The sequence below is a fragment of the Chlorocebus sabaeus genome, chromosome 1, assembly GCF_047675955.1.
Source record: "Chlorocebus sabaeus isolate Y175 chromosome 1, mChlSab1.0.hap1, whole genome shotgun sequence".
NCBI classification, from domain to species: Eukaryota; Metazoa; Chordata; class Mammalia; order Primates; family Cercopithecidae; genus Chlorocebus; species Chlorocebus sabaeus.
In genome coordinates this window covers 52,545,453-52,561,407 of record NC_132904.1, presented here as the reverse complement: position 1 = coordinate 52,561,407, position 15,955 = coordinate 52,545,453, and the positions used below count along the sequence as shown (strand labels likewise).

Genomic DNA, 15,955 nt, shown 5'->3' with positions numbered 1-15,955 from the left:
TTTTTTTTTGAGATGAGGTCTCAGTCTGTCACCCAGACGAGTGCAGTGGCGTGATCTCGGTTCGCTGCAATCTCCATCCCCCAGGTTCGAGTGATCCTCCCACCTCAGCTTCTCCAGTAGCTGGGACCACAGGTGCACACTACCATGCCTGGCTAATTTTTGTATTTTTGGTAAAGACAGGGTTTCGCCATGTTGGCCGGACTGGTCTTGAACTCCTGAGCTAAGTGATCCACCCACCTCAGCCTCCAAATGTGCTGTGATTACAGGTGTGAGGCACCACACCCGGCCAACTGGACATCTCTTTTTAGCCCATGTTATCTGCTCAACCACCCCATGAAACTGCACCAGACAGCCCACTTTTTGGATGAGGAGACTGAGGGATTAAGTAACTTGCTCAGAGCCAGGCAGCTGGTGTGCATGTGAAGGGGTGGACTTCCAGGCTCCCCTTCACCATCTTCTGAGAGGACCCAAAGACACAGTGGGCATCAGGAAGGGGAGGTTTCCCATCACCTCTCTCCCCAGGCTGTGCCCACCTCCCAAGCAGTGGCTTGAAGGGCAGCCCAGGGACAAGGGGCTCGGCCTGAGCTGGGGCTTTGCTTCCCTCATCTCCTCAAGCCTTGCTGGAGTTCCATCTTGAAGGCAGTGCATGAGGACCACGTGTGGAGAGAAGGAGACCCCCTAGCAGGGGTGGGAGTGGGGATTAGAGAAAGGAGAAGAAGGGAGCAGCTTCTGGGTCATGACCTCCTGAGCCCTGAGGCGTTTCTGTCAGGCTTGGTTCCTGAGGTGGCCCTGGCTTCCTGTCAGGAAGTCCCTGAGGGATCCTCAGGGGAACAAAAAGGCAGTCTGTTGAGCTGAGAGGAATTGAGGCAAGTGAAGGAGTTTGATTCAGAAGATGGCAGAGAGGGAGAATGAGGGTGCAAGGAGGAAGGAAGGAAAGAATTTGGCAGGAATTTGGCAAGCTGAGGACAAGGACGGGAAGCAAGGCAAGGACTGACTCACAACTTTTGCCTTTTTAGGCTTGAACCTTCTAATCGTGGGCTGCGATGGGGGTGCAGTAGCGGGAGGCAGGCCAGCCGCCTCCCTGGCAGCTCCTTCCTGCCACCCTCAGATCAGATCTGTTCCCAGAATTACCTTTTCCCTCCAAAGCTTTCTGCGAGACCTCCCTCTGGGAGCTTGCTGACCATGTGCATGTGGTGCCATCTGTTCAGAGCCCACGCCTGGGACGTGCAGTCACACATGTTCGCATTGATGTATGGGGGGAAGCAGGGGAGAATATCGAGAACAGTGTGGGCTCCCGGGGGTGGAGGGGACTCAGTGGAACTCTCCTTGGGATGGGACTTGGCCTGCGTGGGTCCCTGAGGAGGAGCTTATCCCTCAGAGCTTTGGGGAAACTGAGACCAGGGGATTGTGTTGCACTAAGAAGCAGGTGAAAATCTGAAGGCTAGACACCCTGGAGGAAAATCTGAATGAGTCAGCTGAGCGGCCAGAAGCAGGGAGATGGACAAGAGAGCGGACTCGTTCCATGTGGCGGTCCTGGGAAGTTTCTGAGGGACATCCCTGTATGCCACCACAGTTCATGGGAGAGCTGGTTGGGCTGAGGGTAGGTACTGAGAGGGCAGATCTGAGAGGGTACATGGCATTTTACTGAATCAGTTTGAGCAAGTGATCTCAAATGACCCAATATGGAGACAAAATGTTTGAGATTTTAGATTTAAGGTTACCATGCTTGAGGGAAGCAAGGGAAGAGAGTAAGAAGGAGGGGAGGGGGAGAGGAAGAGAGTACACATATGTGAGCTTGGTTGATCTTGCAGTAGGCTACGACTGTCAGCAGACTAGATGATCTCAGCCCCCCACAGCACAGAACCAGGCCTGTCCTCAGGGCCCTGCCCCACTCCTTTCACCTCCATCTCTGAGTAGCCACACTGTATCCTGTTTGTTCCCTGACCAACAGAGCTTGGCATGGGCCCACTCCATATCCTTCAAATGATTTGATACTCACTGTAACCTCCCTCTCTTGTATTCTCTTAAAATCTCAAATGACTCCTCCTGTCTGAGAGCCTCTTGACACACATGTGAGAAGAAAGAGCCCATCTCATTTGTCATGGATGTCTATCCTGTCTGGGCCCATGGCTAAGGGTCCAGCATCTTGTGGGAAGAAAGCTCAGGTGCTTTATTGACTGAGTGATTTAACACAGCCCAGCTCCCAACCACAATGGTTTTAGGATGCTCTTTGGAGGCAGATGCACATTTCTAAGAAACGTTCTGGAAATGCCCTGATACATCTCTCAAAAGCATCCTCGCATGAGTCTGAAACATAATGGTTCTTAGACTTCTCACCCTGGGACTTCCTTTGCCCCACAGGACCCTGACACTGCTATACCCATTCCTCTGAGTCCCACACCTCGGGCACCAGGAACCTCTGAGTCAGGCTCTGACATCTTCCTCTTTCTGATGGTTTATAGAATTGGAGCTTCACTTAAAGCCTCCTCTTTTCTTGATAAAATAATAACACCTTTGTAATGAAGAGTGTGTTCTTTCCTTGGTAGGTTTGACGCCAGTGAACAAAAGAACTATGTCACCTCCAAAGGACCCTTCTCCTTCTCTTCCTCTTCCTTCATTGTCTTCTCGTTCATCTTCCCCACCATCTTCTTCTTCAGCCAGTGTTTCTGAGCATGCTCCAGATGGTTCCTCCCCACCTCAGGTGAGTGTCCTTGAGGGTCCTGCCCAGGTGTCAGGAAGCTGAGCTACCTGTACTCTTCCCACCTTCCACACTTATCTCTGGATTCTATGTGCTCGTAGGTCAACATAAGTGCAAAGCCAAGGCCAGAAGATACTCTGTCAAGGTTCTACCCCAGCTGCCTTCATGTATACCTTTCACAAAATCTCCTGCTGCTCCTTCACAGCCATCCCTGAGGACACAGTCATTCCCTCAGCAAACTTTACAGGGCTTAGACTCCATGCCAGGTCTCCATGAGATACAGAGCTGCTAGGACACCTTTCCCTTGAGAACTTGCAAAGGGCATTGAGGAATTTGCAGCTGTAGGATGGGAGGCACAGAAGTGAGGGTTCCTTTGGTAGCATCCAAGAACCTTGGAAGCAACATCTTCCTTGAATATAAAATATCATCATTGATATGCAGGCTGGACTCTTTCCTTCTGTATGTATTTATCAAGCCTCTGTTACCTGCCAGGCCTGTTCTAGACTCTGGAAAGTAGAGTGCACAAGACAGAAAAGATGGGTGCTCTGGTGAAACCCCTGTGCTATTACCTGCCCTTCAGGGACCAGAGCTCTTGGGAGGACACAGCCACCCCTAGAGTCCACTCATGTTCCCTCTTTGCTGAGGGCCAAGTTCCTGCATGCTAGAAATAGCTACTTTCTCGATGGTGCAAGGTGGGAGGTTAAAAAGGGTCATTGGAAGGTCTTAAGGGCCATTCTTGTGCTACCACAGCTTCAGCCCAGAGGGTGACTGTCGCTTCTTACTTTAATGGCCTCCAAAGAAGAAGCCTTGGTTTCTTGGTTGTTAGAGGAACATACCTATGGGCGGATCATGCCCTTTAGTATAGACAATGACTGAGCACCCACAGAGACCCAGCCAGCCCTACCCTCATGGGCCCAGGAGCTTACAACAGCAGGGTTCTACCTTTGCCTTCCCCCTGGCTTCCAACCCAGGTAATCTGTGATTCAGAAAAGCCTTTCATCAATGCTGATTTGGGGGTTCTGGGCAGATCCTGGTAGGACCCAAGGTAGCTACTTAGAACAAAGAGTATCCCTTTGAAATCATCTTAGGCAAAATAATTTTTGAATTTGGGCATCTGAGATGGGAAGAAAAAAGGGGAGGGGATTGTAGATTGAGATTTGCTTTAATCATATAAATAAATAGTGAAATTTTTTAAATAACTGCTATTTTTGCCCATCCCATCTAGATGACAGCTTCTGAGCCCCTCTCACAGGTCTCGAGAGGTCATGCAAGTCCTCCCACCCCAACCTTTCAAAGGCGAGCCATAGCCCAAGGAGCACCCAGGGAAATTCCGCTGTATCTGCCTCATCACCCAAAGCCAGAGTGGGCAGAGTACTGCCTGGTGAGCCCGGGTGAAGACAGCCTCTCAGGCCCTGTAGAGATGACTTCTGATGAGTGCCAGCCAGCAGAGGCACCTCTTGGGGACATTGGAAGCAACCACAGAGACCCACACCCCATCTGGGGGAAGGACAGGAACTGGCCAGGTCAAGAGCTATCTCCCTTGGCTGGAGAAGACTGGGAAAAAGGGAGTACTGGAGCTGGGAAGGAAGAAGAGGGAGGGCCAGTGCTGGCAAAGGAGAAGTTGGGCCTAAAGAAGTTAGTCCTCACTCAGGAGCAGAAGACCATGTTGTTGGATTGGAATGACTCCATCCCTGAGAGTGTGCACCTCAAAACCGGGGAGCAACTTTCCCAGAAAAGTGCTGAGAATAATAGACGAGGCCGTGTGCTAAAACCAGTCCGCCCCTTGCTGCTCCCTAGGGCAGCAAGAGAGCCCCTGCCAACCCAGAGAGGGGCTCAGGAGAAGATGAGGACCCCCGCGGAACAAGCTCAAGGGGAGCGAAGCGTGCCTCCACCCAAGTCCCCACTGCGGCTCATAGCCAATGCCATCCGAAGGTCTCTAGAGCCCCTTCTTTCCAACTCTGAAGGCGGGAAGAAGGCTTGGGCCAAGCAAGAATCCAAAACTTTACCCACACAGGCCTGCACTCGCTCATCCAGCCTTCGGAAAACCAATTCCAATAAAGACAGGGACCAGCATTCCCCTGGGAGAAACCGGCCCTCAGCCTTTAGCCCTCCTGACCCTGTCCTCCGCACCCATAGTTTGCCCAATCGGCCATCCAAGATCTTTCCTGCACTTAGGTCCCCACCCTGTAGCAAGATTGAAGATGTGCCCACACTCCTTGAGAAAGTGAGTTTGCAAGAGACCCTCCCAGATGCTTCTAAGCCTCCGAAGAAAAGAATCTCACTTTTTTCCTCTCTCAGACTCAAAGACAAATCTTTTGAGAGTTTCCTCCAAGAATCCAGACAAAGAAAGGACATCAGGGACCTCTTTGGCAGCCCCAAAACGAAGGTGCTGCCTGAAGACAGTGCGCAGGCCCTAGAGAAGCTGCTGCAGCCTTTCAAAAGCACCTCCCTGTGCCAGGCAGCCCCTCCCCCTCCTCCTCCTCCTACAGCAGGAGGTGCAGGTAAGTGGCTCTGTCCTGATAAATGTCTGCACTTCATGCTGGGCAGTTAGTTATCTTCATTGCATTGACAAGCAGGCATCTTTCACTTCGTTTTGCTTCTCAAATACTAACAAAAGTAGGAAAACCCTAAAGGTGAAAAATTTGAAAAAAATCTGAAAAAATTAGTTTTGAAATTATAGAAGGTGTTGAAAAGAGACAAATCAAGTATAACCCTACCACCACTTTCTCACTTATTTTCTTTTTTTCCATAGGAATATTTTTTAGTAAGTTGTACATAAAATTTTGTATCTTTTTTTTTTGAGACAGAGTCTCACTCTGTCACCCAGGCTGGAGTGCAGTGGCATGATCCCAGCTCACTGCAACCTCTGTCTCCCAGGTTCAAGTGATTCTCGTGCCTCAGCCTCCCCAAGTAGCTGGGATTACAGATGTGTGTCACCACACCCAGCTAATTTTTGTATTTTTGGTAGAAATGGGGTTTTACCATGTTGGCCAGGCTGGTCTTAAACTCCCGGCCTCAGGTGATCCACCCGCCTCAGTCTCCCAAAGTGTTAGGATTACAGGCATGAACCACCATGCCCAGCCTCTGTTTGTTTGTTTGTTTGTTTATTTGTTTTAGAGAGAAAGGGTCTTTCTCTGTCACCCAAGCTGGAGGGCAGTGGCCTGATCATGGCTCATTGCAGCCCCAAACTCCTGGACTGAAGCACCCGGCTAATTTTTTATTTTTTGTGGAGATGGAGTCTCAATATGTTGCCCAGGCTGGTCTCAAACTCGTGGCCTCAAGCAACCCTCTCACCTTGACCTCCCAAAGTGTCAGGTTACAGGTGTGAGCCACCATGCCTAGCCAAAAATTTTGTATCATTTAAAAGTCATCATTATATCATAGATATTATGCCAATTACCATGTAGTATACATTAATGTGATTTAATTGAATATCCTGTCTGGTAGGTATGGTGAACTATTGTCTTATTGTTTAACTTACATTTGTATATATGTTATATATGCATATGTTTATATTTTATATATGGTGTTGAATGAACATCTTTATGCATATGTTTTTCCCTTTAAACTCCTATAAACACTTATGCATATTTGCTTACCAATGAAAATGTAGGCTTTTTAAATAATTTAAACCTGATTAAAATTTTTAAATCCTAAAATTAATATATCAAATAATCAGAGTAATCCAACAATATGGACATATCTAATAAAAAGTAAAATGTATTATCTTATCCCCTCTCCTCCTTGCCAAAGTTTTAGTCTATTCCCTTAGAGACAGTTTAGCTAAACATTCACACGAGTTCTTTTTTGTTGTTGATACTTGTTTGACTGCTTTGAACAAACTGTGATCCTACCATCCCTATTGTTGATCAACTTTGTTTTTTTTTCCTAAAAAGCCTTTTTATTTTCTTATTTAACTTTTATTTTGAAACATTAGTTTTCAAGTAATATATTATTTCTCTTCAGTAGTACCTTAATCAACCAGCTATATGGATTAACAAGAAATTTTATTTTCAGCCAGGTTCAGGATAAGCATGGACAGGCTGAAGTATAACTCTTAAACATGCATAACAAATTAATAAACTATTAAACTTTTAAATAAATTAAATAGATTATTTAATAAACTATTAAAAATGCATAACACATTAAATTTTATGATGTGTGGCATAATATACCCTTATGCCACACATCATAAAATTTAATGTGTTATGCATTTTTTGATAATATATTTGCATGGTTCAAAATCAAAGGGTACAAAAGGTTCAAAATAAAAAGTCCTCTTTCCCTTCCTTGTCCCTGAGCAATCCAGGTCCTATCCTGGTGATAGACATTGTCATCAGTTTCTTAGGCATTCCTGCAGACAGAATTTATGAATGTAAGAGCAAATTTACATATTATATTTTTTCTTTTTTAACACAAATGATAGCATGGCAGCATGCTGTGTGTACTCTTTTTGAACTTTTCATTTTATTTTGGAGTTTATTCCGTATTAGTACATAAAGCACTTTCTTCTTTGTTTTATAGCTGTACAGTATCCCACTGTGTAGATGTAACATAATTGATGTAGCCAGCCCCCTATGATGCAAAGTTTAAGTAATTTCAAATCTTTGGCTATTGCAAACAGTGGTACAACAATTAACTGAGAACTTAGGCCATTAAGCACATGTGTGAATTTATCTCTAGGATAAATTCTTAGAAGTGGAAATACTGGAGCAAAGGATATGTGAATCGGGAATTTTGATAGATACTGTCAACTTGTCCTTCATCACAGTGTACTTGTTCACATTCCCAGCAGCAAAGTATGAGAACTCGATCTCTACATTTGCAATAACTGGTATGTTACTGATCTGATGGTGAAATATAGATCTCAGAGTGGTTTGAATTTCATTTTTTGTTTAACAAGGTGATTGAACATCTTTTTATATGTTGAGGATCCATTTGCATCTTCTTTTCTGTGACCAGTTGATTTCATCCTTTGTCCAGTTTTCTAATGGTTTGTTGGTTTTTTCTTAATAATATGTACGGATTCTTTATCAAAAGGGAAATTTAGCCCTTTTTTGTAATGATGCAAATTACAAATATTTTTTTACCAGTTTCTTGTTTGTGCTTGACTTTATTTATAGTGGCTTTTCTTGTGTAAAATTTCTAACTTCATATAGTAGTTTGAAACATTTTTATTATATGGCTTCTGGGTTTTATATAGTAGTTAGAAAGAGCTTCTTCCAAGTTTGTAGAAGAAATTTCTCACAGTTTCTTCTAGTCTTCTTGATTATTTTCAATATTTTAACATTTAAGTATTTACATCAATAAATTTTCCTAGTATAAAATGTGAGCTATAGATTCAGCCTTACTTTTTAGATGTTTCCCTGGCTATCCTAAAAAATTAGTGAATAATCTCTCTTTTCCTCTCTTATGTGAGATGACACATTTATCACATATAAGATTCCTGAACTTGGACTTACTTTCCACACCATCTATTATATTCAATTTAGTTGTCTGTTATGTATCAATACCACACCGTTTTAGATATCTAAGTTTATGTATTTACATTTTTTTATTTTAGGTATTTTACTATCTGGTAGGAAGAGTATTCCCATTATTGATTTTCTTTTTCTAAAATTTCGTGACTCTTCTTGCTTGTTTGATATTCTATATGAACTTAGTATAGGCTTGTCTATCTACCAAAAATAAGTCCTGTGAATACTCTTACGGGATTGAGTTAAATGTATAAGTAACTTGGCAAGAACTTACAAAATTATGGTATGAGTTATCTTTCCATTTGTTCATGTCTTTTTTGTGACCCTCAGGAATATTGTACACTTTAGAGCATATAGATCTAGCATAATCATTAATTTTATTAATAGATATATTAGTTTTTGTTGCTATCGTCAATAAGATATTTTCCAGTTTATCTTTCTACTGTTGTTTGTATATATGAAAGTTATTGATTTTTGTGTAGTAATTTTGTACTTATCAGTTTTATTACATTCTCTTTGTTGTAAAAGTTTTTCAATGGATTCCCCTGAGTTCCCCCATATATACAATCATAACAACTGCAAATTATACCTTTACTTTTTGCTTTTAAATTGTATACCTCTTATTTATCTTGTCTCCCTGGTTTCTTTTGTTTCTAGAATCTCCAGAACAATGTTAAATAACAGTAGTGATAATTATTTCCTTAATATATTCCTACTCATAATGAGAATGCTGCTGGTATTTTTCCCATTTAAGCATGATAACTGGCTTCTGGATTGACTGAGATATATTTTATCATTTTAAGGAAATAGCCATCTAGTTCTATTTTGGTGAGAATATTTTTAATCACAGATGGATGTTGAATTTTGTCAAATGTCTTTTCAGCATCTTTTGAGATGTCTGATTTTTTTCTCCTTAATTTGATTAATATTATGAATTATACAGTAGATTTATGGATATTGAACCATCCTTGCATTGCTGAGATAAATACCACTTGGTCATGATGTGTTATTACTTTGTCTTATTACTTTACATGATGTCTTATTATTTTTTGATTATGTTTGATAATTTATTTAACATTTTGCATTAAATTCATACATAATATTGGCCTACAGTTCATTGATATCACATTTATATGATTTCTGTATGTGCTAATTACAATAAGTTAGGGTAAATGTATTTTCCTGCTTTGATTAGCATGGAGAGCTACATTCATTTATATTCATCAGAAAATAGTATGACTTCCTTGCCTTGGAACAACTGGGAATGTACAGAATGGAATTAGCTTGGAGTTAGTCAGCTCTGGAAGTAGTGCCTGCCACCTCTCTTAGAAGAGTTTTGTGTTTCTCTCAAGTGTTCTTAGGTCAGTATCCTAAGAAAGTAAAGATTTTACCTAACCTATCAGATTAGACCCATCAGTCTTTTTTTTAAATTTCCTTGCTCAGTCCACCAAACACACACTCACATACATGCACTGACACTGTTGCCTCCACATTGAACTTGGGAGTGCATACTTCCATGCAATGGAGAGAGAAAACAGTATCATGCTCATTCAAATTGAAGTACCTAAAAGTTATTATCATTTGAATAAGAGCCAGGCTGAAATTACTTAATTTGTTTGTATTTTTACAAGACAACTTTCCAATTAAATTAATGGTGTACATAAACTTATCAGTGTATTTGAATGACTTGGAGTCATAAACTAATTTCAGGTACTTATCAGTGGTCATTTTATAGAAACAATTTTAATGCTAGTTATCATTCTTGTGTATAATTAAAGAACATGCCCTGAGAACCTTCTTTAATTTTTTGCATAAACATTTTTATTGCAGTATTACATGCATACAGTAACATCTGCAAATGTTAAGCCTACAGCTGATGAATTTTTGCAAAGTGCGCATTTCTGTAATTTTCTCTGAGATCAAGCTATAGAATGTTATCAGCACCCAAAAGACTCCCTCATGCTTTCTCCCCATTATATGCCCTGCCCAACAAAGGTACCTATCATCTGCCTCTTATCATCTTAGATTACTCTTGCAGTTTTTGTTTTGTTTGTTTTACTTTACAAAAATTGAATCATTCACTAATGTGGTAGGCAGAATTCTAAAAGGACCCCATGCTTCCTGCTCCCTAGTGTGCTTGCTGTGTAGAATCTAGTCCTCTGGACTGGGCACAGTGGCTCACAAATTTAATCCCAGCACTTTGGGAGGCTGAGGCAGGTGGATCACCTGAGGTCAGGGGTTCAAGACCAGCCTGGCAAACATGGCAAAAATCCATCTCTACTAAAATTACAAAAATTATCTGGGCATGGTGGCAGGCGCTGTAATCCCAGCTACTCAGGAGGCTGAGGCAGGAGAATTGATTGAACCCAGGAGGCAGAGTTTGCAGTGAACTGAGATCACACCATTGCACTCCAGCCTGGGCAACAAGAGTAAAACTCCATCTCAAAAAAAAAAAAAAAATCTAGTCCTCTGAAATATGGTGGGAACATAAATATGATGGATTTCATTTCATCCCATGATGAAGTTAGAGGATTATGCAAATATAATTAAGCCCCAAAACAATTCACTTTGAGTTAATCAAAAGAGAGATTGTTCTGGGTAGGCCTAACTCAATCAGGTGAGCCCTTAACAAGGACTTCCTGAAGTCAGAGACTGGATTCAAAGCTTGAGAGAGATATGGTCCTCCTGGCCTTGAAGAAGTAGTAAATTTGCCATGGTATGGGAGGGCCTATGAACAAGAGGCCTCTAGGAGCTGAGACTGACCTCCAGCTGACAAGCAGCAAGAAAACAGATCCTGTACCCTCCAACCACTAGGAACCGAATTCTGCCAACAAACTGAATGTGCTTGGAAGAGGACCCTGAGATATAGATGAGACCTGCAGCCCAGCTGACACTTTAATTGCAGCCTTGTAAGATCCTGAGCAAAGGGCCCCATTGAGCCATGCCTGGACTTCCAACCTACAGAACTGTAAGATAATAAAAGGGTGTTGTTGTAAACCTGCCAAACTGGTGGGAATTGGTTCCACAACAATAGAAAAACCCATACAAGTATATACTCTTTTGTACCTGGCTTCTTTCATTAAACATTAAACATTCTGTATTAGTCCGTTTTCACACTGCTGATAAAGACATACCTGAGACTGGGAAGAAAATGAAGTTTAGTTGGACTTACAGTTCCACATGGCTGCGGAGGCCTCAGAATCATGGCAGGAGGCAAAAGGCACTTCTTATGTGGCAGTGGCAAGAGAAAATGAGGAAGATGAAAAAGCATAAACCCCTAATAAAACCATCAGATCTCATGAGACTTATTCACTATCACGAGAATAGCACAGGAAAAACTGGCCCCCATGATTCAATTACCCATCCCTGGGTCCTTCCCACAACACATGAGAATTCTGGGAGATACAATTCAAGTTGAGATTTGGGTGGGTACACAGCCAAACCATATCACATTCTTTGGGGGGTATTTATCCATGTTGTTATGTGCAGAAGTGGTTTGTTCTTTTCCGTTGCTCCATTTTATTCCATTGTATGACTATGTGCCTTCTGTTTTTGGGTATTGAGGTTGTTTTCAGTTGTTTTGATTGTGAATAATGCTGCTTTGAGCACTCTTATACGTGTGTATTTTTTGGTGCACATATGTACTTGTGTCTGCTGAGTATTGCCAAAGATAAATAAAGCTAGACACTGGTTAAAACGGTAAGGGCAGATTTTAATCAGTAACATGCTATTGCAATAAGGTAGAGGTTCCAGTGTAAACTGAGCTCAACTTCAATTTCTACAGAAGCGACTGAGTGTTTTATAGGGAGAAGGAGGGCATAAGGAGGTGGTCAGGGCTCAGTAGAGTCAGGGAAGTGAAAAATCACAAAGGGCTGGTCAGTGGCCATGCGGATTAGGCCAGCTGCATCTGTTAGCTGGCAGTTAACAAAGTCAGAATTCTGTCTTTCCACAGAGACTGGGAGACAGTGGCCCTATCCTTCCTGATGATTACATTTCAAAGGAATGACTTATCAGGTCCTTGAGAAAGACACTCCTGAGTTGTAGGAGATACGCGTATGTCTCAAAGGGACAGAGGAAGGATTCACAGTTGTAAGCTTTTTATTTAATAAATGTTCTGAGAATGAGTGACAGTGGTGCCTGTCATCACGTGTTGGCTAAAACAAGCAGTCCATTATTTTGGCAACCTTAAATTTTCTTAGGCAGGCACTTCAAGGGAGGTTATGGCCATCTTAGTGATTGGATCTTGAGCTTTCAGAAACTATGTTAGTGTTTGTTTAAGCCTTTTAATGTGGAGAGAAAAGGGATGGACAAAATCACTTATGTCGAGAGTCTGTTCTTTTCATAGGCCAAGGTGAGGCCTAGTTAAGAAGAGGATCAAAGGAGCCTGGCTCGGGTTTGGTTAAGAAAAGAACATTAGCATATACCTGGGGGTGGAATTGCTACGTCATAGGGTAGGTATGTATGATAGTTTTAGTAGATACTATCAAACAGTTTTGCAAAGTGATTGTACCAATGTATATACTCTCAGCAAGGAATGAGAGCTCCCCTTGCTCCACATCCTTGTCAACACTTGATAGTCTCCACTTTGTTTTGTTTTGCTGATATTGCTATTATTACAGGTGTACAGTGGTATCTCATTATGGTGTTAATTTGCATTTACCTGATAATGATTTTGTATAACTTTTCACATGCTTATTTAGATATTCTTCTGTATGAAGTCTCTAGTGAAGTCTTTTGCCCATACTTTTATTGTGTTGTCTTCTACTCTTTGGCTCCCTTTTTCACTCTCTAATGATGTCTTTGAATAAACAGAAGTACTTTTTTTTAAAGAGACAGTGTCTCTAATAAAAGCCTGGGAATGCAGTGGCACAATCATAATGCACAGAAGCCTCAAACTTTTGGCTTCAAGCAATCCCCCACTCTGACCTCCCAAGTAGCAGGGATTACAGGCAATGCCACTGCACCTGGTGAGAAGTATTTATCTAAATAAAGCCAAACTTACCAATACTTTCTGTATTAGTTCTCACACTGCTATGAAGAAATACCTGACACTGGATAATTTATAAAGGAAAGCAATTTAATCGAATCACAGTTCCACATTGCCAGGGAGGCCTCAGGAAATTTACAATCATAGTGGAAAGCACCTCTTCACAAGGCAGCAGGACAGAGTGAGTGCAAGTAGGGGAAATGCCAGACGCTTATAAAACCATCAGGTCTGTGAGACTCACTCATTATCACAAAAACAGCATGAGGGAAACTGCCTCCATGATTCAATTACCTCCACCAGGTCCTACCCTTGATACTTGAGGATTATGGAGATTACAATTCAAGGTGAGATTTGGGTGGGGACATGGAGCCAAACAATATCACTTTCCTTTATTGCTGTTGATGTTTGCATCCTGTTTATGAAATCTTTCCCTACTCCAAGGTCATGTAGGTGTTCTCTCTTACTTTCTAGAACTGTGCTGTCCAAATATAGTAGCCACTATTTCATACTTGAGTTGTAACTAGTGTGAATGAGAAACTGAATGTTTAATTTTTAAAATTTTAATTAATTTAAATTTAAAAACTGAAGCAGTGTAAAATGGTTTTCTATTAAACACAACTTTATTTGATAGGGTTACATTTCACTTTAACCATTTTTAAATGTGTCATCTGAACAGAGACATACTATAAGTGTAAAATATGCATCAGATTCTGAAGACTTAGTATGAATGAAATAATGTAAAACATCTCACTAATCATTCTTGGCTCAGTGCAGTGGCTCATGCCAAATGATGTTGCATAACTTTTCACATGCTTATTTAGATAGTCTTCTGTAAGAAGTCTCTAGTGAAGTCTTTTGCCCATGCTTTTGTTGTGTTATTAGCCCTTTCGTCATTGATTTATAATCTGTATAGATTCTGGATATAAGTCCTTTGTCAGATATATGCACTTTGAGAGGCTGAGGAAGAGGATTGCTTGAGTCCAGGAGTTCAAGACCAGTCTGGGCAACATAGGGAAACCCTGTCTCTATAAAAACTAAAAACATTAGCCAGACATGTTGACACATGCCCATAGTCCCACCTACTCGGCAGGTGGGAGGATCACTTAAGACCAGGAGGTTGAGGTTCAGTGAGCCACGATTGCACCACTGCACTCCAGCCTGGGCAAGAGATCAATACTGGTCACAAACCAATAAACAAATAAATAAATAAAACAAGTTGAAATGATAAGATTTTTGAAATTGGGGGTAAATAAAATATATTAAAATTAATTTTATTTTTAAAATATTTTTAATGTGGCTATTAGAAAATTTTAAATTATATGCATGACTTGTATTATAATTCTATTGGACAACACTGTTACAGAAGCCTTATTATTTTTCCTTTCACAGTCATATCTATGATGAAACTAGGATAGATTTTTGGATATTCTGTGAGGTTAGGTTAAGGTTTACTTTCTTCCATGTTGTTATCCAATCAGTTAAGCAGCATTTATTAAAAAGGCCATTCTTAAGCAAGGCATGTGGCTCACACTTGTAATCCCAGCACTTTGGGAGGCTGAGGCGGGCAGATCACCTGAGGTCGACAGTTTGAGACCAGCCTAACCAATGTGGAGAAATCCCACCTCTACTAAAAATACAAAACAAATTAGCCAGGCGTGGTGGTGCATGCCTGTAATCCCAGCTACTTAGGAGGCTGAGGCAGGAGAATCACTTGAATTCGGGAGGCCGAGGTTGCAATGAGCCAAGATTGCGCCATTGCTCTCCAGCCTGGGCAACAAGAGTGAAACTCTGTCTCAAAAAGAAAAAAAAAAAAGAAAACACACACACACACACACACACACACACACACACACACACACACACGGAAAAAAAAAATAATTCTCCTCCCACTGTATTACAGTGACAGTTTTGTTATAAATTAGGCAGCCTGTTTTGGGGCCTTGTTTTCTGTTTCGCTGGTTGGTTTGTCTGACCTTGTTCCCGAATCACACTGTTTTCATTATGTGGTTTTATAATAAATCATCGTAGTCTAGAGTAAATCCTTCATTTTGTCCTTCTTCAACATTGCCTTAGTATTATTAGCCTTTTGCATTGCCATGTAATTTATGGAATGAATTCATCAATTTCTACAGCATTTGCTGGGAATTTGAATGGGATTCTATTGAATCTATAGCTAAATTTGGGGAGAATTAACATCTTTGCAATACAGTAGTTTCCCCCTTATTTGCAGGGGGTATGTTCCAAGACCCCCAGTGGATACCTGAAACCATGGATAATACTGTATTAGTGCATTCTCACACTGCTATTAAATATACTACCCAAGACTGGGTAACTTATGAAGGAAAAAAGGTTTAATTGACTCACAGTTCCACATGGCTGGGGAGGCCTCAGGAAACATACGATCATGGCAGAAAGGGAGGCAGGCACATCTTACATGGTGGCAGGCAAGAGAAAGCATGTGTGAGAAGCAAAGTGGGAAGAGCCCCTTAAATAACTATCAGATCTCATGAGAATTCACTATCATGAGAACAGCATAGGGGAGACCACTCCCATAATCCAATCACTTCCTTCTCTCAATATGGGATTACAGATCCTTCCTTCGACACTTGGAGATTAGAATTTGAGATGAGATTTGGGTGGGAACATAGAGCCAAACCATATCATTGTATTTACTACACTTTTTTATTGTACATACATGCCTATGATAAAATTTAACTTATAAATTACCACAGTAAGAAATTAACAACTAATGATAGAATCATTACAACAATATACTGTAATAAAAGTTATGTG

General features: G+C 41.4%; 1 protein-coding gene across 1 annotated transcript in view; it reads left to right on the top strand.

Moving 5' to 3' along the window:
* Positions 1–15,955, top strand: part of MICAL2 (microtubule associated monooxygenase, calponin and LIM domain containing 2) — a 243,298-nt gene that overhangs the window by 177,276 nt on the left and 50,067 nt on the right. The window contains exons 30-31 of the mRNA XM_073018242.1: positions 2,547–2,701; positions 3,924–5,199. Of these exons, the coding sequence (XP_072874343.1) occupies positions 2,547–2,701; positions 3,924–5,199 (1,431 nt within the window). The remainder of the gene's footprint in view (positions 1–2,546; positions 2,702–3,923; positions 5,200–15,955) is intronic.